The sequence below is a fragment of the Quercus suber genome, unplaced genomic scaffold (genome assembly GCF_002906115.3).
Source record: "Quercus suber isolate HL8 unplaced genomic scaffold, Cork oak 2.0 scaffold_137, whole genome shotgun sequence".
Classification (NCBI taxonomy): Eukaryota; Viridiplantae; Streptophyta; class Magnoliopsida; order Fagales; family Fagaceae; genus Quercus; species Quercus suber.
Window position 1 is genome coordinate 416,145 of NW_027069599.1, and position 22,171 is coordinate 438,315.

Here is a 22,171-nt window from a genome sequence, read left to right on the forward strand (position 1 = left end):
TCCTATAAAAAATTTCTCAAAATATTTTATAAACAAATACCCTTTTGTTTGGGAGTTTATAAGGGAATGAAATTGAATGAAATAGAATGATCATAAAGGAATTGAAATGAATGGAATTAAGTAATCTTGATTGGATGTTTTAAAATAAATTAATGAAAATAAATAGAATGTGTAGGGACTCAATTTGGATTGGACCCAGAGTATGAATGAGTTTTCAGCCCAACAAGCCCAAACAATAAATTTTTAGAGCATGGGTACAAGAACTAGTACCGTTTGACAGGAAAGGCTATACTCATCAAGTAACAAGAGATATTTTAGGTTGATTGAATGAGAAAAACTCTTCTCGGCTAGGTTTCAGTTCGCCTTTCTCTCTCTTTCTTTTTCCTCTCTTCTTTTTTATGGAAAATCCCCCTTTCTTATCTCCTTCGTTTCTATGTTATATACTCCGTTCTCTCCTCTATTTCCATCGTACACGTGTAGTTCTTATCTTTGGAGCTCCTTTCTGTCCCATCCAGCACCTACCGGAACTTTTGCCCAGTGGCCATAAAGCTGCTTAGTCACTGTTCAGGTATCACCTCCACATTAATGCGGCCAGAGGATTAGCTGGAAAGCATTTAATGTGGAGGTGATGGCCTTGGAAGATATTTGCTACCTTCCCCGACTCCTCCTTAGGTTTATACCCAACTTCCAGTTCAGATACAACTTTGCGGAGTCTCCTGAATAAAATGAAAGTTACATTTACCTCGAACTTTGGTGTCCTTGGACGTGCGTTATGCCACTATATACAATATCCACTCCTTTCTCCTATATTATCCCTTTAACAAAAATTTTTTAAGCTATCCTCGGATAACTAAGCGTCCTCGGATTGGGCCGTTGGGCCCCGAGCCCACTTCTGAGGATTCCTATATCTTTTTAACTAACAGACCCCACAGAATGTAAATAATCTTATTTGGGAGTAACATAGAGGAAATGAAATGAAATCATTTTATGACAATATTACTATTAGACCCTTATTTCAAAGTAAAAAGTTGAATATATAGAGGTATTTTGTGAGTTTTAGTAAAAAATTCATTAAATCTAATTCCATTCTTTTTTATTCTTCTTAATTTTTGGGGGAATGAAAATTTGAGATTTTAAGGAAATTGAAAAGAATGAGTGTTCCCTCCTATCTTTCCTTTCCTTTCCATTCCATGGTTATTCCATTCCCTCCTCTCAAACGAAAACTTAAAGTATTTGTTAACTTTTTCTATTTTAAAATCATTGGGCCCATAACTGCAAATAAAAAAAATAAATAAATAAATGGCTACATTGACCAACTCTGAAGCACGTAACATTCGGGTTTTTTCTCCAAGGAAAACCATATGGATGCATGATTGAAAGATGCAACTAATGATAAAAAATTGGTGGTCTTTTTTTATCATGGAGAGAACATGTTGACAGTAAGCTAGACACCTTAAAAAGAATGTTAATTAAAAGAAAAGAAAAAAAAAACAGACACCTTAAAAAGAAACAGAGACAGCTTTTTTTTTTTTTGAGAATCAGAAACAGAGACAGCTTAATGAGTGCTTTGCACGGTATTCGTTTGGAAAAATACTGCTTGCCCTATCCTGTATTCCAATTCCTATGCCATTGCCAGCTATAATATGCACCGAAATCAAACCTGTTCAATTAGACAGCAATACATGCCCATGATTTGTGTGGAAAAGAGATTGTATGAGGCAGACTCCTATCTTTACCCTAATCAACAATCATATTGATTATCATGTCATTTTGTTGTAACTTCATTCAACTTTGTTTATTTGTTAGGATTTTTAAGACGTGCAAAATTTACAATACATGCCCATGATTTGTGTGGAAAAGAGATTGTATGAGGCAGACTCCTATCTTTACCCTAATCAACAATCATATTGATTATCATGTCATTTTGTTGTAACTTCATTCAACTTTGTTTATTTGTTAGGATTTTTAAGACGTGCAAAATTTTGAGCGTACGTTGGTAAATAGTGTCCTTTGAACATACAAAAATATGTGAAATTGTATAAGTCGTGGTGTCCGTTGAATATGCAATTTTTAAGAAATATTGTGGACATTGAACATGCGAAAGATTGAAGATTTCATAAATTTTTTCCCTATCAATTATATGGACAATTGATAGGAAAAAAAATTTAATGAATGCCCTAAAGATATTTGTTTAGAAAATATTTTTAAAAACTTTGAATAGAAAAAGAATAAAATAATTGATATTTTTTTTTTAGCTTTTTATATTTTCCATAAAAACAGTATCAAAACTTTTCTATTTAACCTAACTTAACCTTGCCAAATTAACCAAGTAATTTACCCCTTAATTATCATAGACACAAAAATGGCACACTAAAAAAATGAAAAAGATAATAGATGCCTTAAAGACATTGATATAGGAAATATATTTTAAAAATTTTATGGAAAGAATAAAATAATTGATTTTTTGTTAGCTTTTTATATTTCCCATAAAAATGGTAATTTATCACTTAATTACTACATGCACAAAAATGACATGAAAAAGAAAGAAAAAAAAAATGCCCTAAGAGCACTGGTTTATGAAATATGTTTAAAAACTTTTTATGGAAAAAAAATTAATTGATTTTTTGACATCATTTTATATTTTTCATATAAATAATATCAAAACTTTCTTAAAAAGTCCTTTAACAAGTAAACTAAGGGCATAAAAATAAAAATAAAAATAAAAAGACATGCAACTAACATTTCCACTGTCTTCAAAAAAAAAAAAAAAACATTTCCACTAAGTGTATGAGAAATTGACTTGCAAGATAATGACTACCAGCCCAACTAACCCACTTTAACTAAGAGAAATGATATGTCTATAATATTTTTACAACAAATTCTAAGTGGTAGGTTGTTACTGGTTGTTATTATTGGGGCAAAAAAGTAATTCTAATGTTAGTTTCAAATTTGAACCAATAACAACTAATCACTTGTGATTTGTTGTAAAAATATTGTAAAATTGTTGTAGAAGTAACATCTCTTCTTAACTAATCTATAAAAGGAGTAAATCCTCACTTTAAACCATAGAAGCTAAATTCGTGTCATTGCTCATTGCTACAAAGAAATAAACAAATGAAATCAATACCCCCAAATGTTAACTTTCATTGCAGGAGCATTCACGTTGCCTTTTGCAAAAATTCATATTTATTTTAGCATAAAAATCTACTTTTTCTATATTACTTACTCACTTTTTTAAACACTATACGTCAAATTATTTATTTTATACTACATTTCATTAAAATATCAATTTATCTTAATTTTTTAAATTGTATCTCTTTTTTCACATACAACAGTTATCATTCACTCTCTTCATTCATCATTGAGATATGTAAAGAAAGAATAAAGAATTAAATATAAAATAAATAGTATCAGTGTAAATTTACATGATTACTGCAGCAAATTTGTAAATTTTAGTCCAAATAAAAACAAAACAAAATAAAATAATGAGAACATCGTCAAAGTTCTATATATATATATATATATAACCTCATTTCAACTGCTTTATATTACTAGAACACCAGTGTATTACTATTATTCCTATCTGTGAGGTCATAGAGCCCAATGATATACATCCGTATTTTGTACTAGGCCTGAAGCCCATGCCAAGATCCATAATCGCATATGAAGAAGACAGTGGTGATCATGGCAACCCAGGAAACCAAAGCCGTGGTAGAAGAAAAGTGATCTACTGGCAAACACAATCTTCCAAAGTACTCCAAGGAAAAAGATAAGTACAGCAAGTAAGCACAATGGAGCATGGCAGTAGAGCAATTCCAGGAAAAGCTGCTACCTCCACATTAAATGCTCCATAACTAACACTTTGGCAGCATTAATGTGGATATGATACCTGAGCAGTGACTTTTCAGACTCACAGCTACTACCTAAGAACTTTGGGAGGAGGTTGATGTGACAAAGACCAACAACAACAGATCTGACCTGCACGTATATGGTGGAGATGAATGAGGAAAGTAGTATATAAGGAAGAAGGAGCTCTGAGAAAAGGGATCGGGGATTTTACCAGAGAAAACATTGTAGCAATCTGAACTAATTTTGTAACCGTTGTCACTGTCACTCAAGAAATAATAAGTTGAAACTCCTCGAATTAGTGCCGAGGATTGAATTGCTTGCCCAAGTCCATATTTGTTTTACTCATTCTTTCTTTAAATTATCTTCAACTGTTGTTACACTCATCAAAGTTCAGTTCTTCTACTTACTCTCTACAAATTTATTGTATTGGGCTTGCTAGGATTGAATTCATTTATCCTTTAAGAATAGTGTTCAAACCCAGTTCCTACGCTATCTATTTTGACTCTCTCTAAAAAAAAAAAAAAAAAAATCTCAACCTCGTTAATAAGCTTTTTAACTACTAAAATCCCCGGCCCTGAAAAAGAAGAAGAAGTAAAAGTAAAATCTAAAACCCACTAAATGCGTCAGATACATAAAAAAACACACTCCGTCGGCACCACATCAGATCTCATAGTTTGTAAAACCCTATTACGAAAAATCCTTTATATTTTGGATCCAATTCACTATTTAAAATAGTTTCTCATTTAAAAAAAATTGAATTGGAATAGTTATGAACTGCAGTTAAGTGTGGATATTCTTATATTTTATTATTATTATTTTTTTTAAGTCACTTCAATTGATTCTAGATCTTCAATTGTAGCAAATCAAAACAAGCATGATTTGATAGGTTGTATAAAATTCTAATTTCAATTCATGTAGGTTATTTAGGATTACAAACAGGTAAATTTACATTTCATTTTGATTCCAATAACATGAATGGCCTAAATAAGTTGCAGTTCAGTTCGTTTTGGTCAGTTCATAATACTCCAAACAATATACCTAATTTTGTCTAACAAAAAGATATTACTGGCAGTAGAGAGCCAAAGGCACCTTACCTTGCTAAACCATGTACTTTACCGCTTAATTACCACAACAAAAAAAATGGCACACAAAAAAAGAAAAAAAGAAAGTAAACTACAATCTACACCCCCACCAAATCTCACTTTATTGGATAATATAAATATTCGTGGTAAGTTTAGATGACACTTAATAGAAAATGTGAACAAAGAGGCTACAGAGACAAACTGAATAGAATTTCAGGATGTAAAATCTAAACATCTCCAAACTTCAGAGAGTAAAATCCAAATTTTAAAATTTCAAGGTATAAAATCTAAACACTCCCAAACTTTAAGAGTGTAAGTTACAATATAGCCTAAATATAACAAAAAGAAAAAAAGAAAAGAGACATGAAACTAACACTTCAAGGAAGAAAACGGCACACTAAAAAAAGAAAGTTAATAGATGCCTTAAAAGCATTGGTTTATGAAATACTTTCAAAAAAATTTATGAAAAAAGAAAAAAGTAATTAATTTTTGAGAAATGTAAAAAATTTCCATAAGGGCATTAGTTTAAGAACTATTTTTATAAACATTTTATGGAAAAATAAGAAAGTAATTAATTTTATTAACATCTTTTTATATTTTGCATGAAAATTTTAACAAAATTTTCTTAATATGATTTATTAACAATTGACTAAAGGCACTTATTAACGTGACTTACTTATTGACTCTTGAATTTTTTAGTAGTTTTTTTTTTTTTTTGGTAATGGTATCAAAACAACTTTCCTAAAATGATATCGCCAACCAATGAAGCAAGAGCATGCTTTAATTGACCCAAATAAACAAAGACAAGCAACGAACATTTCCACCAAGTATATGAGCAATTGACTTGCAAAGATATTTACTGCCGGCCCTAACAAACCCCACTTTTAAAAAATCTATAAAAAGAGGTAAATCCCCACTTTAACCCATAAAAGCTCATAAAGCAAAAGAATAAAAAAGAAAAAGAAATAATGAACCATTAAATACAAAGAAACGCAATTAAATTCGTGTCATCGATCATTGCCACAGAGGAAGAGATAGAGTAATAGACAAAAAATGAGAAATCAATATTCAATACACCCCCCCCAATCCCAAATGTTAACTTTCACCGTAAGCCAATTAAAACCATAGGCTAGTTAGTAGTTGTATTAAAACAAAGTCATGACAAGCGTCATAATCACAGCCCACTTTATTATATTCCCTTATAGTCCAAAATAAAAGCAAAAAACAAAAACAAAATTAATGAGAGCAAGAACAACGTCAAAGTTATCCACATCACCACCTCCTTCCAACTTCTTTATCACTAGACTAGACCACTAGCTGTGTATTGCTTCTATTCGTTCCGATTTATTAGACTCTCTCAAACTTCATAAACTAATAAAATCCCTGGCGGCCCTTAAAAACGTGAAAATCCAAAAACCCATTAAAACGCGTACGCTCTGCGACACATTTATCAAAACCAAACAAAACACGCACTGTGTCGGCACCACATCATCAGATCCCATCTCTTTTGCTTTCAATGGATGCTTCTTCTTCTTCTTCTTCTTCGGAGCAAAGAAGAAAAAGAAAGAGAGTGGTAAGGCCGTACTACTACTATTATTCACAAGCGCACTACTTCTCGCTTAGATCTTTCGTTCTTTGCTTGTCCTTTTTGGTCTTCTTGCTCTTCTTGTCCTCCGATCGTTTCCCGCTCGGTCCGGCGTCGTTTCATCCCGTTCTCAAAGCTTCAACTCTGCTCTCTACAGCTACTTCTTCTTCAATTCTTGATTCTTTCAACACCAACAACAACCGGTTCTTGCCTATCCTAGTAAACGACCGCGTTTTGTTCCCCGACCATGTGCTGCTAATAGTTTCCAATCAAGTCCTCCGAGCTCAAGACTTGGACTGCGTTTACTACAGAAAATTCAACGGCTCTGACAAAAAATATTGTGTACATAGCACATTATATTTTTTTTTAAATTACTCCCAGATTTCGGTATTCACTTTTTTTTTTCCACTCCAATTTTCGACAATGGTATTGCCACAATAGGGACAAATTTTTTTTAGTTTGTTTGGGGCACCACTCAGAGCACTTCGTCTCACAGTGCCCGGGCTGATATTTGGGCAGCGAATTACGGCAATAGTGTTGCCGTAATTCACAATTTTTCTCTCTCCACCTTTTCCCTCATTCTCTCTCCTACTTTTCTTCTCTCTTCAAATCTCCAAATAACTTGTAACAGTACTTATAACGCAAACATGTTTCAGAATTAGCAATATTTAGCCAAAAGACTCGGATATTCTTATATTTTATTATTATTATTATTATTTTTTAAAGTCACTTCAATTGATTCTAGATCTTCAATTGTAGCAAATCAAAACAAGCACGATTTGATAGGTTGTATAAAATTCTAATTTCAATTCATGTAGGTTATTTAGGATTACAAACAGGTAAATTTACATTTCATTTTGATTCCAAGAACATGAATGGCCTAAATAAGTTGCAGTTCTGTTCGTTTTGGTCAGTTCATAATACTCTAAACAATATACCTAATTTTGTCTAACAAAAAGATATTACTGGCAGTAGGGAGCTAAAGGCACCTTACCTTGCTAAACCATGTACTTTACCGCTTAATTACCGCAGCAAAAAAATGGCACACAAAAAAAGAAAAAAGAAAGTAAACTACAATCTAAACCCCCGCCAAATCTCACTTTATTGGATAATATAAATATTCGTGGTAAGTTTATGTGACATTTAATAGAAAATGTGAACAAAAAGGCTACAGATACAAACTGAATAGAACTTCAGAATGTAAAATCCAAACATCTCCATACTGAATAAAACTTTAGGATGTAAAATCCAAACATCTCCATACTTCAGGGAGTGAAATCCAAATTCTAAAATTTCAAGGTATAAAATTTAAACACTCCCAAACGTTAAGAGTGTAAGTTACAATATAGCCTAAATATAACAAAAAGAAAAAAAAAAGAAAAGAGACATGAAACTAACATTTCAAGGAAGCAAAAGGGCACACTTAAAAAAGAAAGTTTATAGATGCTTTAAAAGCATTGGTTTATGAAATACTTTCAAAAAAAAAATTATGAAAAAAGAAAAAAGTAATTGATTTTTGAGAAATGTCAAAGATTTCCATAAGGGCATTAGTTTAAGAACTATTTTTATAAACATTTTATGGAAAAATAACAAAGTAATTAATTTTATTAACATCTTTTTATATTTTACATGAAAATTTTGATAAAATTTTCCTAATATAATTTATTAACAATTGACTAAAGGCACTTATTAACATGACTTACTTATTGACTCTTGAATTTTTTTTTTTTTTTTTTTGGTAATGGTATCAAAACAACTTTCCTAAAATGATATCGCCAACCAATGAAGCAAGAGTATGCTTTAATTGACCCAAATAAACAAAGACAAGCAACGAACATTTCCACCAAGTATATGAGCAATTGACTTGTAAAGATATTTACTGCCGGCCCTGACAAACCCCGCTTTAATAAATCTATAAAAAGAGTTAAATCCCCACTTTAACCCATAAAAGCTCATAAAGCAAAAGAATAAAAAAGAAAAAGAAATAATGAACCATTAAATACAAAGAAACGCAATTAAATTCTTGTCATCGATCATTGCCACAGAGGAAGAGATAGAGTAATAGACAAAAAATGAGAAATCAATATTCAATACACCCCCCCAATCCCAAATGTTAACTTTCACCGTAAGCCAATTAAAACCATAGGCTAGTTAGTTGTTGTATTAAAACAAAGTCATGACAAGCGTCATAATCACAGCCCACTTTATTATATTCCCTTATAGTCCAAAATAAAAGCAAAAAACAAAAACAAAATTAATGAGAGCAAGAACAACGTCAAAGTTATACACATCACCACCTCCTTCCAACTTCTTTATCACTAGACTAGACCACTAGCTGTGTATTGCTTCTATTCGTTCCGATTTATTAGACTCTCTCAAACTTCATAAAACTAATAAAATCCCTGGCGGCCCTTAAAAACGTGAAAATCCAAAAACCCATTAAAACGCGTACGCTCTGCGACACATTTATCAAAACCAAACAAAACACGCACTGTCTCGGCACCACATCATCAGATCCCATCTTCTTTTGCTTTCAATGGATGCTTCTTCTTCTTCTTCTTCTTCGGAGCAAAGAAGAAAAAGAAAGAGAGTGGTAAGGCCGTACTACTACTATTATTCACAAGCGCACTACTTCTCGCTCAGATCTTTCGTTCTTTGCTTGTCCTTTTTGGTCTTCTTGCTCTTCTTGTCCTCCGATCGTTTCCCGCTCGGTCCGGCGTCGTTTCATCCCGTTCTCAAAGCTTCAACTCTGCTCTCTACAGCTACTTCTTCTTCTTCAATTCTTGATTCTTTCAACAACAACAACAACAACCGGTTCTTGCCAATCCTAGTAAACGACCGCGTTTTGTTCCCCGACCATGTGCTGCTAATAGTTTCCAATCAAGTCCTCCGAGCTCAAGACTTGGACTGCGTTTACTACAGAAAATTCAACGGCTCTGACGAAGTCGTTAAAGCTCGGCCGGCTCTGTCTGCCGACCAATACGGCGCGTTTCGCTCGATCGTGAGGTGTCCGGTTCCCGAGGCGAATTATTCGGCCGTTGTGGATTTGAGGAGGCGAGTTGGTGACGTGGCGGAGTCTGATTGGTCCTTGAGGGTGAAAAGCAATCAGAGTAGTCAGTCGGTGTATTCGTGGGAGAACGTGGTTTATGACGCGGTTTTGGATGGGGACACGGCGGTTTTGTTCGTTAAGGGGCTGAATCTCAGGCCGCATAGAAGATCCGACCCGACCCGTTTCAGCTGCCATTTCGGGTTTGGTAATTGGGGCGGTGAAAATGAAGGGTTTGTGCTGACGACCGAGGCGGTCACGGCGGCTCAAGAGGTGGTTAGGTGTTTGCTGCCGCGTAGTATAAAGAACATGCCTGAGAGAGCTCAGGGAATTAGGGTTACCGTTAGTCATTATAGTAGTAGAGCTCGAGTTCATGAGCAGCCTATTGGTTCTGTGGCTAAGATTTATGGTCCAAAGGCTGAGGAGGTGAGGAGAGATAAGAGGAAGTATGAGCTTTGTGTGTGCACAATGGTGTGGAACCAAGCTCAGGCGCTAAGGGAGTGGATTAAGTACCATGCTTGGCTCGGAGTTGAGAGGTGGTTTATCTATGATAACAATAGTGATGATGGGATTGAGGATGTGATTAAGGAGCTCGAGTTTTACAATGTTAGTAGGCAGAGTTGGCCGTGGATTAAGGCACAAGAGGCGGGTTTTTCGCATTGTGCTTTGAAAGCAAGGGATGAATGCAATTGGGTTGGATTCTTTGATGTTGATGAATTCTTTTACTTCCCGTATGGCTTTCGGCATTTGAAAGGAAAGGGTCTTCCGGGTCATAATTATCTCAAGTCTATGGTCGCGAATTTTTCATCTTCGAAGACAATTGCAGAGATCAGAACGGATTGTCATAGTTTTGGGCCGTCCGGGTTGAGTTCACCTCCGGAGCAGGGGGTAACTGTTGGGTACACTTGCCGGCTGCAGAGTCCCGAGCGGCACAAATCTATTGTGCGTCCGGATTTGCTCGACAGTTCTCTTCTTAATGTGGTGCATCACTTTCTGCTTAGGGAAGGGTTTAGGCACCTGAATGTTATTGCAAGTAGGGTTGTTATAAACCACTACAAATACCAGGTGTGGGATACCTTTAAAGCCAAGTTTTACAGAAGGGTTGCCACCTATGTTGTTGACTGGCAGAAGGACCAGAATAAAGGGTCAAAAGATAGAGCACCTGGGTTAGGGACTGAGGCCATTGAACCTCCAAATTGGCGGCTACGCTTCTGCGAGGTTTGGGATACTGGCCTGAGGGACTTTGTTCTGGCCTATTTGGCTGACCCTGTAACCGGGTCACTGCCTTGGAAGAGGACTCTTATGTGACAAATACAAGTCAGGTACTTGCAGCTTAGGGCATATACAACAGATACGGGCAGCTACTGATTCTTTTCATTGTTTTTACTTTTTGGCCTTTTCATAGCTTAATTTTTTCTATTGTTTTTGTTTTTTTATACATGTCATGAATCATTACAGGAATCACATACAGTTGTAAATTTGTGACGACATAAAATGAAAGTTTATCGATTTTTGCTTCTAAACTTGTGGAATGATTTATCAATTTATTTCTCCTCTTCTTTGTTCCACGTTAAGGCTAGAGTTATAGATTTAAAAAAACAAGTAGGACAACTGGTCATTCCACTGATAAAGAACTTAAGAAATAAATGCAGTGTGTTTAATCTACCACATGTTCTGTACATTAGATAATACATACGAATATGCAATAGGTTTCTAAAGCAGGTACCTAGGAAATGGAAAAATGAATGGACTAGTTTTGCAGCTCAAGACATTGAAGAACACGATCATAACCTTTACAAAAATACAAGCTATGGTGAGCAGGTGAGGTACGAACTGTGAACACGCTCTTGAATGAATCTGACGTGCCTCTTATCACTCTAGTTTGCAAGTTGTTGCCATAAGATTTGCTGAAAGTGGAAGATAGGCATAAATTCAAGTCAGTTTAACTATTTACATCCATAACATGGCAAAACAAAACATGCATGCAGTCAGTTTAACCATATTCATATATATATTTTTGCTGACGTGTCGCGTGGGTGTCTAGGACTCTTAAAGCACTAGACTAATTTCCTGGATGTGAGTAGTTCCCCGGTCCCACACACACTAGGTACTTATTCCCAGGGAAGAATCCTTTGGGGGTAGCCCAAAGGTATTGGCTAGGAAACTTGAACCCAAGTTTTTATGGATGTCATGAGAGTTGGAAATCACTAGGCCAACCACTTGGGGTTAACCATATTCATATATAACATTGGCAAAACAAAACATGCATGCATACAAGGGAAACATAAGAAAGTTCAGTGCACCAGGGGGAGGGGGAAAAAAGAGGGCGGGGGTTAGGTATTCAATAATTCAACACCTAACAACATGTTTGAGTTCCTTTTTTAAATTTTCTAAGTACATTTGTTAGAAAGGAAATGCAAAAGTTTAGAAAGAATATATTAACTACGCAAGTTATTCCCCTCTTTAAAGTGAGATTACTGCTTGCAAAATCTACAACAGGAAAATAAAGTATAGCACCTCACCTCAAAAAATTTTCAAAGCAAGTTATTCCTGCTTTAAAGTAAGACTGATGCTTGCAAAATCTAAAAAAGAAAAATAAAGCATAACACACCTCAAAATTTTGTGAGAGAGAGAGAGAGAGAGAGAGAGAGAGAGAGAGCGTGATCCAGCATACATTGAAGTGATTTCAAAGGGAAGTATAAGGTAATAATCTGAACAAGAATTTTTATGCTTTTAACTACTGGATAGGTGGAGTACAAGTACAGCTTGTGATGGCAAACAAATTGAAATGAGGCCACAATTAACTTAATTTGGAAGACACTAAAAAGTCTTTTTTTTCCCTACTTTGGTAAGAATCTATTTATATCTGCTACACTAGCAGTGAAGATAACCCATTCAATAAGCCAAGAATAGAAAGCATTCTTAAAAATTTAAAAAACTATGGGTTTTTTTGTGTGGAGAATTTCACATATTCAGAAGAGTTCTAATGATTTGACCAACAGCTTGGGTATTTGAGATTAGATTAAGTCTTTGTTTTGCCACTGATGTTCCATGCTAGCTAGGTTGCTATAGGTACATCTAGATATAGAGGCGGGAGCAAGGGAAAAGGAGGGAGTCAAATATATATAAGTGGCTAACTTTTGATTCTCTAAAAAAAAAAAAAGTGGCTAACTTTCAGATTATAATGGAATTTTCAATTGTTAGACGTCAAGTTTTCAAATGTATTGCATAGACTAATTTATAATGGAATTTAAAATTTTGATATCAAAGAGGTCTTTTCATAGAAGAAAAATACCGGGTTAATCTTCTTCATTTTGGTTTTTATCTTCTAAGTTTTTGTGTTTGCCCAAGCAGAAATTCATAATCACAGGAAAAACTATCTCATGAAAGTACAGGACAAGATGCACCGCATCAAACTTTGCACCCCCTTTCTTAAAGTAATCAATTGAAACATCAACAACAAAATTTGCTTAAATGCAGCAAAACAAGAACGAAAAATTACCTTGCTTAAAAGGCCACACAAATGTTATACGCACATGATATTTTGATAAGCTTTAACTCGGTAGTTCTTTCAAAGTCAATCTTGGACGGCCAATGGGAGGCTATTCAAGTTCTTTGCAAGCGTAGCATCCAGCTTCTCTCCAATTAACGTAATCCATGACTGTCATCATATAAATATTTACTCCAATCACTACCAAAGACAAAATAAAAATAATAATAGTAAAAAATAAAATCCTGTTCACAAAATTGATTCCAGTGTGTTAACAAGTTTGATCAACTGGCGTAATGAAGTTATCTGATTCCAAAGTTCTTTTTCAGAAAAGATTAGCAACATGCATAATCACATTTATGAAAGACAAAAAGCAGGTTCCATTGGCTTGTTGATTCAAGTCTCCTCTATCAAAAGGACTGAAAATGATTTAAGATTAAAAAAATTACAAGTATGAATGGCCTTGCCACGCTTGAAAAAGGGATAGAGCCTATATAGATCACAATGATGTGTCACCGTGCAGACAAGCATGCAAAAGTGACCAAAATATGGAAGTGCTAGAAAAAAAGTTTGATAAAGACCCCAAGATCACTTGGTTTCAGCCAAGTGATAGCTCATAATACGAATATGAACATCAAGGCTTTATGGTAAGAGGAATGTCAGGGCCACCTCAATTTTTTATTGAGAATATTTTTAGTCAAAAGTCTAAAGGAATGGAATGATAAAAACACTTGTGATTTGTCATGCCAAGTATCTTATGACAAACAGATACACGGAGGTTAAAATTTGCAAGCTAACAGAGAAACACCTGGTCAGAACTCGTGAAACCCCTGATTGTGTCACCACCAATTATTGCAATTCCTTTCTCTCCAAGTGGTTGCAGAATTACTGCCTAGCAAAGTGAGACTTGTAATAGTGAACCTTTGAAATGAACCTTTCTAAACCTTGTGGTTGCACAGCACAATCAACCTGAGTACATGCGGGATACCTGTGTATTTGAAGGCAGAAATGGCAGCTCAGACTTCCCAGGATAAAGAGATAGGTTGGCCAAGTAGCTCTCTGCAAAATTATGTGCAAATGGGTGGTTTTAAGATCATATGTTTTGGTGGACATCTTGCGATAATTATATCACGTTCTAAATACTTGAAACCTCCAATGAATAATATGAAGTTAATAACTTACGAGCTCCAGCTTTTATAACACCCTGACAGAGTGATCCTTGCATTAGTTTATTGGCATCCACAGCCACAGCTTCACCATCACCAAATGAAGATTTGGCTGCACAACCAATTTGAAGGATAACACGGCTGTCATAAACAACAATTAGAGACCTGCAGCACGTCACATTTGACAAAGACTCCCATACCCTGTGGAATAAGCAATGAAAAAGCACATATTAAACAGGCTGAATTGTTTCTCTACCTACAAATCACAAGAACTTTTCTTTGATATCAGCAAGACATTATTATCCTGTAGATTGGCTCACTATTTAATATCTCTTTATTCATTACGAAACCATGCCATTATTTGAAAGACACAGGGAATTGGGGCTAGTGGCTTTTAATTAAAATATCACAAGTGAGACATCCAATTCGCATTTTAAGTCCCTATCTTTTGAAAATTAGCACTATAGAGAACAAAATTGGCTGTATGATATCTGTTGTCTTCTTTCAGTTGATAAGATGATATAAAAGAAAAGTAGCCGTTATTCTGTAACAAAAAATGGTTATGAATTTTACAAGTGAGTACAAACCAATAGAGTAAAAAAAATGATAAAGCAGATTATTAGAGAATAAATATTGTCCTTGAACATTGTAGAAAACGTGAAATAATGTGTATTACCACAGTAACTCAGAAACCACAGAATCAGGGAGATTAGAACATATTCTCTGACATTCAACCCCTTGAGGACTTACCTGAAATCAGAACAAAACTATTAAAAGCAAACTCTGATATAATCGATTGAAAATTAGATCTAGTAAGCCAATCAGCTAAATGAGAGAGAAATTGGGGTTGAAAAGCAGGTGTGAAGCCCTCACCACAGATATAGATTTTGGTCGGATTGACAGCCATACCAGACCAGTTAGGATGTTAGTGACTGCCAAACCAAGCGTCAAAAGATCAGATCTTGACTGTGAACTGCATAATAAATCTCACGTGAATATGAGGACATAATAATAAAGAAAATGATTAGATTTTAGTCTAAACATGCTTGAGAAAAATGTAAGACAGCAAATCAGAGCAAGAAAACTTTGAGGAAGTTCTATCTTCTATAAAAGTAAAAAAAGCATAATTTATTTGACGTATAGTCTTCTTCAACAAAGAAGAAGCAATATGTCCCAGCTTGATTTCAATTCTGAATGTGTCAGGGCTTTGAATCTTTGTTAGCCACAAGCGTGCTATGTAACCCAACTTTATGCCCACTACACAGAGTCACATGCATGTGCACACACAGACTTAACTAGAAGGCATTACCCGCAAACTGAACAGAGAAATCCCAAGTGTTCCCGCAGCTATAAGGCGTTTTTGTGAAAAGCAAAACCACCAAAGATTGTATTGACTTTGAGGATAATCATGCTTGCTTGTAACTATTAACATGGATCACTCTTTTTGATCAGTGAACACAAATACATCTCTTCATGAAGCAAATGAAGCGGCAAGCATTGACTTAAATTTTTGTACACAGTTGATCCCAAGCCTAAAAGGAGCATTGGGGTAGGTTGAGAGAGCTAGTGTAAAATTATTCATTTTTTTACGAGTTCTCTATCTTGAATTGGAACATACTAGAATCCTAGTTAATGCAAAGCAAGTTTCTGAAAGGTACACACTAAACATGCTATGAAACTGAACACTATAATGGCGACATAGAGTCACGTGCAAACGCACAAACTCATCAAGAAGGCATTACCTGCGAACAGTACAAAGATATCCAACAGCTCTAGGATGTTTTTATGGAAAGTACAACCACCAAACATTGTATTGAACCTTAGAATCATAAAAGCTAGTTTGTAAATATTAACATAAGCAATTCATTATTCAAAGAAATCACACAAATACATCTTTTCATGAAGCAAAAGAAGCAGCAAGCACAAGCTGAATGCTACGATAAGCACACATTCTGGTTTGTTTGATGCCCCAACGAAGATCCAAAAACAAGCTATCCACCACTTGCGATCTCCATCTAGAAAATATGAAAGCATGCCAGCACAACACACACGAGCAAATAAATTGCAAATGGCACTAACCAATTTCTCAATAAAAGAAATTCATAATGCCAAATTGTCACGATCCGAGAAAAGCACTAGTCATATTTGCGCTTATCCCACAAAGGACTAATCAAGTTACAATTCGACTATTCGTACACGTCTGCTATGTTACTCAACACATGTTCGCACAATACAAACTCATATGAGCTAATCCAATCCAAACAATCCAGGCTATTATCACACAAATAAACCTATATTAAATTAAATCGACATTCCATAGCACATGCACAACCACGTTAACACAGCAATTCAATCAAGTGATTCAATTAAAAGAAAATTCAGCTAGAGAATCAAGCAAATAACTACTAGACCTAAACAATGCCTAAGAAAATGTTCATAACAACAAGCCAGCACAAATTCAATGAATGCTGAAATTTTTTTTCAAAAATTTGATATCTGAGACTGAGAGCAATTACCTGCTAGCATCAGCAACAGGAGCAATGCCCGAAACGGTGCGGTTTAACAGAACTGCCAAGAGCGAGACTCCTCCGACGTAAATCGGCAAGCTCCGAACGACGTCGTCGTTGTTGGAGACCCAATCGGCAACCCAATCCCTCTTTGGCTTTGGTCCTCTGTAACCTCGCTCTGACTTTGAAGAAGAAGAAGAGGAAGCCCTAGAAATGAAGAAGAAGCGCGGGAAAGAGGAGCCAATACGGCGACGTATTGGGCGTTTGGGAGGGTTCGATGGAATGTGACTACGGAGGAGACTTCCCGCTTCCATCGAAACGAAATATTAATATGCGTGCGCGTTTGCCGTTTTGTTAATTGTTAGTTTCTTTTGCATTTTTGCTGAGAGAAAAAATAGGCTAATAAATGACAAATTATATTTTCTAATTTTACTTAAAATTTAATTTAACCCTACAAATTTTAATTTATTTATTTTGAGAGATTTTTCTTCAAACTAACTTGGAGAAAAACTTTATCCTAAATTTTTTTGCACCTGAGACAAGATAAGTATGGATTTAGGTTGCCTCACCAACCTCGCCTTGCATATATTTACAAAAATGTCCTTCATTCTATTTATATTTTCAAATACCCAATCCTCACTTATATTATTAAGTGTTAAAATGTTTGGATATTAAGACTTTTTTTTTAATGTCTTTTTAAATACTTTGGTTTATATTATTGAGTTTTTTTAGTAAAAATTAGTTTTATTTGATGAGATTAATTTAATTGTAATTTTTTAAAGTATAATTTTAGATTATTATAACAAATGTGGAAGGAGATGGGCCCGTGGAGTAGAGATGGGATAGCTTAAATTGACATGCAAGTAAAACTAGGCGACAATCCTGCGAGATGGAACACCTGTAATCCGACTCCACTTTATTCCACTGCCATCCCTAATTTGGTAATGATCCAACTTCAATATGCCAAAACATCCTTTACTACTTTTCCCGTGTCAAAACATCTTACAATGTCAAAGGTCGAATAGACTTACAAGTCTCCTAGTTCAAGGCTTCAAGTAACATTCTCAACTTTCCCACTAAAAGAGGGTTTAGGTTCAATCCCAAGAAGTTGTGCCTCAACGCTTCGCATAACAGACAAGGAGAATGACAAAAAGGAAAAATAAAAGATGGAATAAAATTAGTGATTTTTTAAAAACATTTTATAATACTTTACTTACCCTATTATAAATTTTAAATGAATCTATTTTGTAATGAGCCTATTTTACTATACCAAAACACCATTTCCTATTTTTCCCGTGTGATGGAATAAAATGGGTCTCTCTCTCCCTCTCACAAGAATGCTATTACCATTGAACTATCAGTTATAACCTTAATAATGTAAAAGCCTTAATGATGAAATGAAAACTTGTACGTGGAAGAAATTATTAGTAATTTATTTATTTATATGAAAGTAACAAATTTTGCTCCAAATTTAATATTTATCTTGGTACATATGATGTTGACTCGTTAAATAAGTGAGCTTTCCCCCTTATTTTATAATTAAAAAAAAAAAAAAGGATCATATCTTCTGGGATTGTTCTCATGCAAAAGATACATGGGCTCTAACAGACAGGGGCATAGCCAGGATTTTTAGTTTGGGGGAGCCAAATTACATATTCATACATACATTTACACAACTACATTTTTACCCCCTAACATTAAATTACCCTCTACTTTTTTTTTTCATTCAACATGTTTAGTCTAGATCAAGCATTGAAAAACAATTGGAAACTTAACAACAACAATAACAATAAAAGACTTAGTCCCAAATTGAAAATTAAATATAAAAATTATATGTGTGTGTGCGTCCAAGAGAAAATTGTTTTTTAAGTATTGTCACTCCCTAACATTACATATCCTTAGTGTAGTTTTTTTTTTTCATTTGATGCTTTGTGACTAACTAATTAAGTATTGACAAACAATTTGAAACTTAACAAAAACAACAAAAAGACTGTCTCAAATAAAATAACTCTAAGAGAAATTTATTTTATTAAAAACTTATTATCTGAACTCAACAAACAAAACTTGATATGCTTACAGAAATCAGTGGGCTGAAGATTCCCGGGTCTTGATCTTGGAGAGAATCCTGTAAAACAAAATTAGATCAGAGGAGACCGGTGGGTGCCGGCCCAGGGTCCTCCGATGGCAAAGTTAATATTGTCACTAGTCGTCTAAAGAAAGCGCAACTCAGAAAATGTTTCTTTTTCTTTGGGAGAATTTTTCATACCTCGCCTCTCTGCCGATGTGCCCTTTATATAGTGTTCGGCAAAAACGGTTACCTTGTAACTTCTCCAGTTGTTGCGGGTTTTGAGAGTAACCGCTCGCAACTGCTATAACTGATTATTTATTGCGGAACGGTTGCTGGAATATTGCACTCATTGAGAGTAGATGCAACCTTTCACCCTGTCTGTTCTACCTCTGGCAAAGACGAGATGCCATTATGATGATGGCTCGTCCATCCTTACGGACGGACGGGCCTTTTTCACAATGCCTCGTCCTTGTTCCCCAGAATGAAGGAGGTAAAGACGTGAATCCCCTTCGTGTTGAAGTTTTGTAGACGACCTCCCCATGGCTTGGACGAGCATTGTGGACGAGCTTTTGAGGGACATTTTTGCCTCCTCATCAAAACTTACCAATTAAGCGAGGAAAAAACTAAAATTTGAAAGTAACAACTATTTATGTTACAAGGTGGATAGTTTGTTGTTCTTAACAACTATTTTTTGGAACCCAACAATTAGTTGTTCAATTCTTTTTTGCAGGGGCCAGCTCTTATTTTTGGAGGGGCCAAATATTGATTTTAAGGTCTAATATTTTAAACAATTGCAAAATATGCATACATTATGAAGTTTTTAAAAAATTTTGGGGGGGCCATGGCCTTACAGATATTTTCCAAGCACAGGGTGGGGCTCCATTTGTAGATTTTCTGGATGTGGTATGGAATTTGGTTGAGGACAGGCACTGTTGTAAAGAAACTTCGGAAAAAACGATCACAGTAGCTAGCTTGGGTTAACTTAAAGAATCAGTGGCAAAGGCGGTGCAGCAGTGTGGGCATCCCAAATCCCCAATATATCGCAGAATTCAAAGCAGTTAACATCGCGACTCGAACACTGATTCAGAAGGCTGTTTTAATTTACAAAGCTAACATAGATGAAGCAGTGTTCTCTCAAGTCTCAACAAAAAGAAGCAGGTTTTGGCGTTATTATTCGAGATATTCAAGGGCACGTGGTTGCTACTTTGAGTAAGAAAGTCTCAGTGCCTTTGGGTGCAATGGGATTTGAAGCCAATGCCTTTGAATAAGGCATTTTGTTTGCAGTGGATGCAGGCATCAAGGATCTTATTCTTGAGGGGGACTCTTAGCCAGCAGAGGTTAATTCTCTATCTGGGAAACTCCCTCCTCCTACCTCTATTAAGACTATCATCCAAGCAGCACTCGATTATAGTATCTAGCTTAAATTTTGGAATTTCACATGTGGTGCATCAAGGAAACAATCCAGCACATTTGTTAATAAAACATGTTTTTAACATCGATAATTATTTTACTTGTATGGTGAAGAATTCATGTTTTATGTACTTTCTATTTCTCCTAGAATAAAGTTTATAACTCTCTGATAAAAAGAGAAAAAAAAAAAGTATAATAGAATATTTGATATTTTATTTCCTTTTGAAAATGTATATAAAAACATCAACTTTCTTTATTAAAAAAAAAAAAATTCAAGCAAAGGAGAAAATATCTCATTAGATAATTATATACATCTCCTTAGAATATGAGACAATGCATATTAATTAGTGGTGTAACCCGTAGAAGATATTTATCCAAGCGAATTAAGGGATTGCCGACAAGGCACTTTGATGATAATCACTGCAATTAATCTATCGTATCTTCTTTCTCAAAAAAAAAAAAAAATCTATCATATCTTTAATGATCTTATTCGCCAATCCGAAGTAGACGTCCCATCAAAAATCTTAACTCTCACAAGATTGCTGCATAGACCAAAATATTGATTGAAGGTCCAACGATTCTTAATTGGATAATATCATCAACTTATTCTAACTCCGTAGTGGATCTTGCATCGTGTCTCTGCTTGACAATGACACTTATTTCATTCATAGTAGCACCACATATTTTGTGGGACAGTGTTTGTTTGTACCCAGGGATAGAGTTAAAACTTTAATAGCCTGTTTGGATGTTTAAAAATAGAGGGGGAGTAGAGTAGAGGAAGGGAGAGTAATCCAATTACCTTGTTTGGAAGTTTTTTAAGGAATGAGGGAGAGGGGTATGGAGGGATTTGGAGGGGTTTCAACTCCCTCTAACCCCCCATTTTTAATTTCCCCAAATTGGAGAGATTTGGAGGGGGAGTAGAGTACATAAACTATTGACCAAGTAAATTACCTAATTTACCCCTATTATATTAACAAAATTACACAAGGGGAAGGGCTAATTACTCCATTCCCTCTTACTAATTTTAAAAACATCCAAACAAAGTGGAGGAGAATTATTCTCCTCTACTCACCTCTCCACTATTCCCCTCCCCTCTACTCCCCTCTACTCTCCTCCCTCTCTAAACTTCCAAACAAGCCATAAGGTAAGGGATGAATTTACTATTATTAACTGTGTACGGTAGTTTCAACCTTTGATTCTGCTATTTAGTTGCTGAGGTTTTTTTTTTTTTTTTGGGTAAGAACAAAATTTTTTTTTTTTTATTTTTTTGGCTTTTATATTTTGTTTTAAATTTTAGATTTATAATTTTTTTATGGTCACTAAAATGAGGAAAATGCTAGAGTTATAAGTTTTTTTTAAAAAAAAAAAAAAATTACTGATGTGATAAGTGGTTACTAGTAAGTAAAAAAATGATATGAGTGGTGTGCCAATATGCGAACTAATAAGAATTTGCTACTGAAATTGTTTGTAAAAATGTTATAAAAAAGTTTGTGAGAACATTACTCTTAAAAGAATCAATGATATTGTTAAAGGGAAAGAAAATGTAATTTTATATAACAAAATTGTTAAAATTAGTACACACATATATATATATATATAATAATATTTAAAAAATAAAATTAGGGCGGCATTGCCCACTAGTCCAATGGTGGTTCCCTCCCTGATCTAGTGAGATGGCCATTTCTACATTTACCATCATTTAGATCAACATTGAATTAAGGAAAAAATAATATTAAAGTTTTATCTGTCAAATAGTTCGTGAGCCAAATCTGAAGATGTAGGTGGTGTTTGATTCAAAGAAATATAATATGTCTTATGCTGTACATATTTCTTTGGATACCTGGAATGTCACTATACTCAAACTGCAAGTCAATTTCTTGTTAATTTATTATATCTAGCTCAAGAAAAAAAATCTAACTTTCAACCCTTTATATGATATTGGCGAAAGTATACCAGATTCACTATAAT

At 34.7% G+C, this 22,171-nt stretch overlaps 2 protein-coding genes across 4 annotated transcripts; one reads left to right on the forward strand and one right to left on the reverse strand.

Moving 5' to 3' along the window:
- Positions 1 to 8,842: 8,842 nt before the first annotated feature.
- Positions 8,843 to 11,085, forward strand: LOC111996926 (glycosyltransferase family 92 protein RCOM_0530710). Its single transcript, XM_024028966.2, has one exon. The coding sequence runs from the start codon at positions 9,053 to 9,055 to the stop codon at positions 10,868 to 10,870; it is 1,818 nt and encodes a 605-aa protein (XP_023884734.2). The 5' UTR covers positions 8,843 to 9,052; the 3' UTR covers positions 10,871 to 11,085.
- Positions 11,086 to 11,151: 66 nt separating this feature from the next.
- On the reverse strand, positions 11,152 to 17,094 carry LOC111996935 (protein COFACTOR ASSEMBLY OF COMPLEX C SUBUNIT B CCB4, chloroplastic). 3 transcript variants are annotated; one of them, XM_024028972.2, is made up of 8 exons: positions 16,735 to 17,092; positions 15,092 to 15,191; positions 14,895 to 14,968; positions 14,235 to 14,419; positions 14,041 to 14,111; positions 13,861 to 13,944; positions 13,065 to 13,223; positions 11,152 to 11,469 (listed from the first exon to the last, which is right to left on the reverse strand). In XM_024028972.2, the coding sequence occupies exons 1-7, from the start codon at positions 17,037 to 17,039 to the stop codon at positions 13,140 to 13,142; spliced, it is 903 nt and encodes a 300-aa protein (XP_023884740.1). In that variant the 5' UTR covers positions 17,040 to 17,092; the 3' UTR covers positions 11,152 to 11,469; positions 13,065 to 13,139. The 3 variants fall into 3 exon arrangements, with proteins under 3 accessions (XP_023884740.1, XP_065632683.1, XP_065632684.1); XM_065776611.1 differs by lacking the exon at positions 11,152 to 11,469 and having other exon boundaries at positions 13,198 to 13,253; positions 16,735 to 17,094; XM_065776612.1 differs by lacking the exons at positions 11,152 to 11,469; positions 13,065 to 13,223 and having other exon boundaries at positions 13,861 to 13,940; positions 16,735 to 17,094.
- Between the last annotated feature and the right edge of the window lie 5,077 nt (positions 17,095 to 22,171).

Bases quoted from the DNA above. Each gene is read 5' to 3' on its own strand.
- LOC111996926 (XM_024028966.2), top strand. From the start codon at position 9,053: ATGGATGCTTCTTCTTCTTCTTCTTCTTCGGAGCAAAGAAGAAAAAGA.
- LOC111996935 (XM_024028972.2), bottom strand. From the start codon at position 17,039: ATGGAAGCGGGAAGTCTCCTCCGTAGTCACATTCCATCGAACCCTCCC. The intron at 15,192-16,734 runs GTAATTGCTCTC...TTTATTATGCAG, and splicing joins CCTGTTGCTGATGCTAGCAG to TTCACAGTCAAGATCTGATC. The intron at 14,112-14,234 runs GTAAGTTATTAA...ATAATTTTGCAG, and splicing joins TGTTATAAAAGCTGGAGCTC to AGAGCTACTTGGCCAACCTA.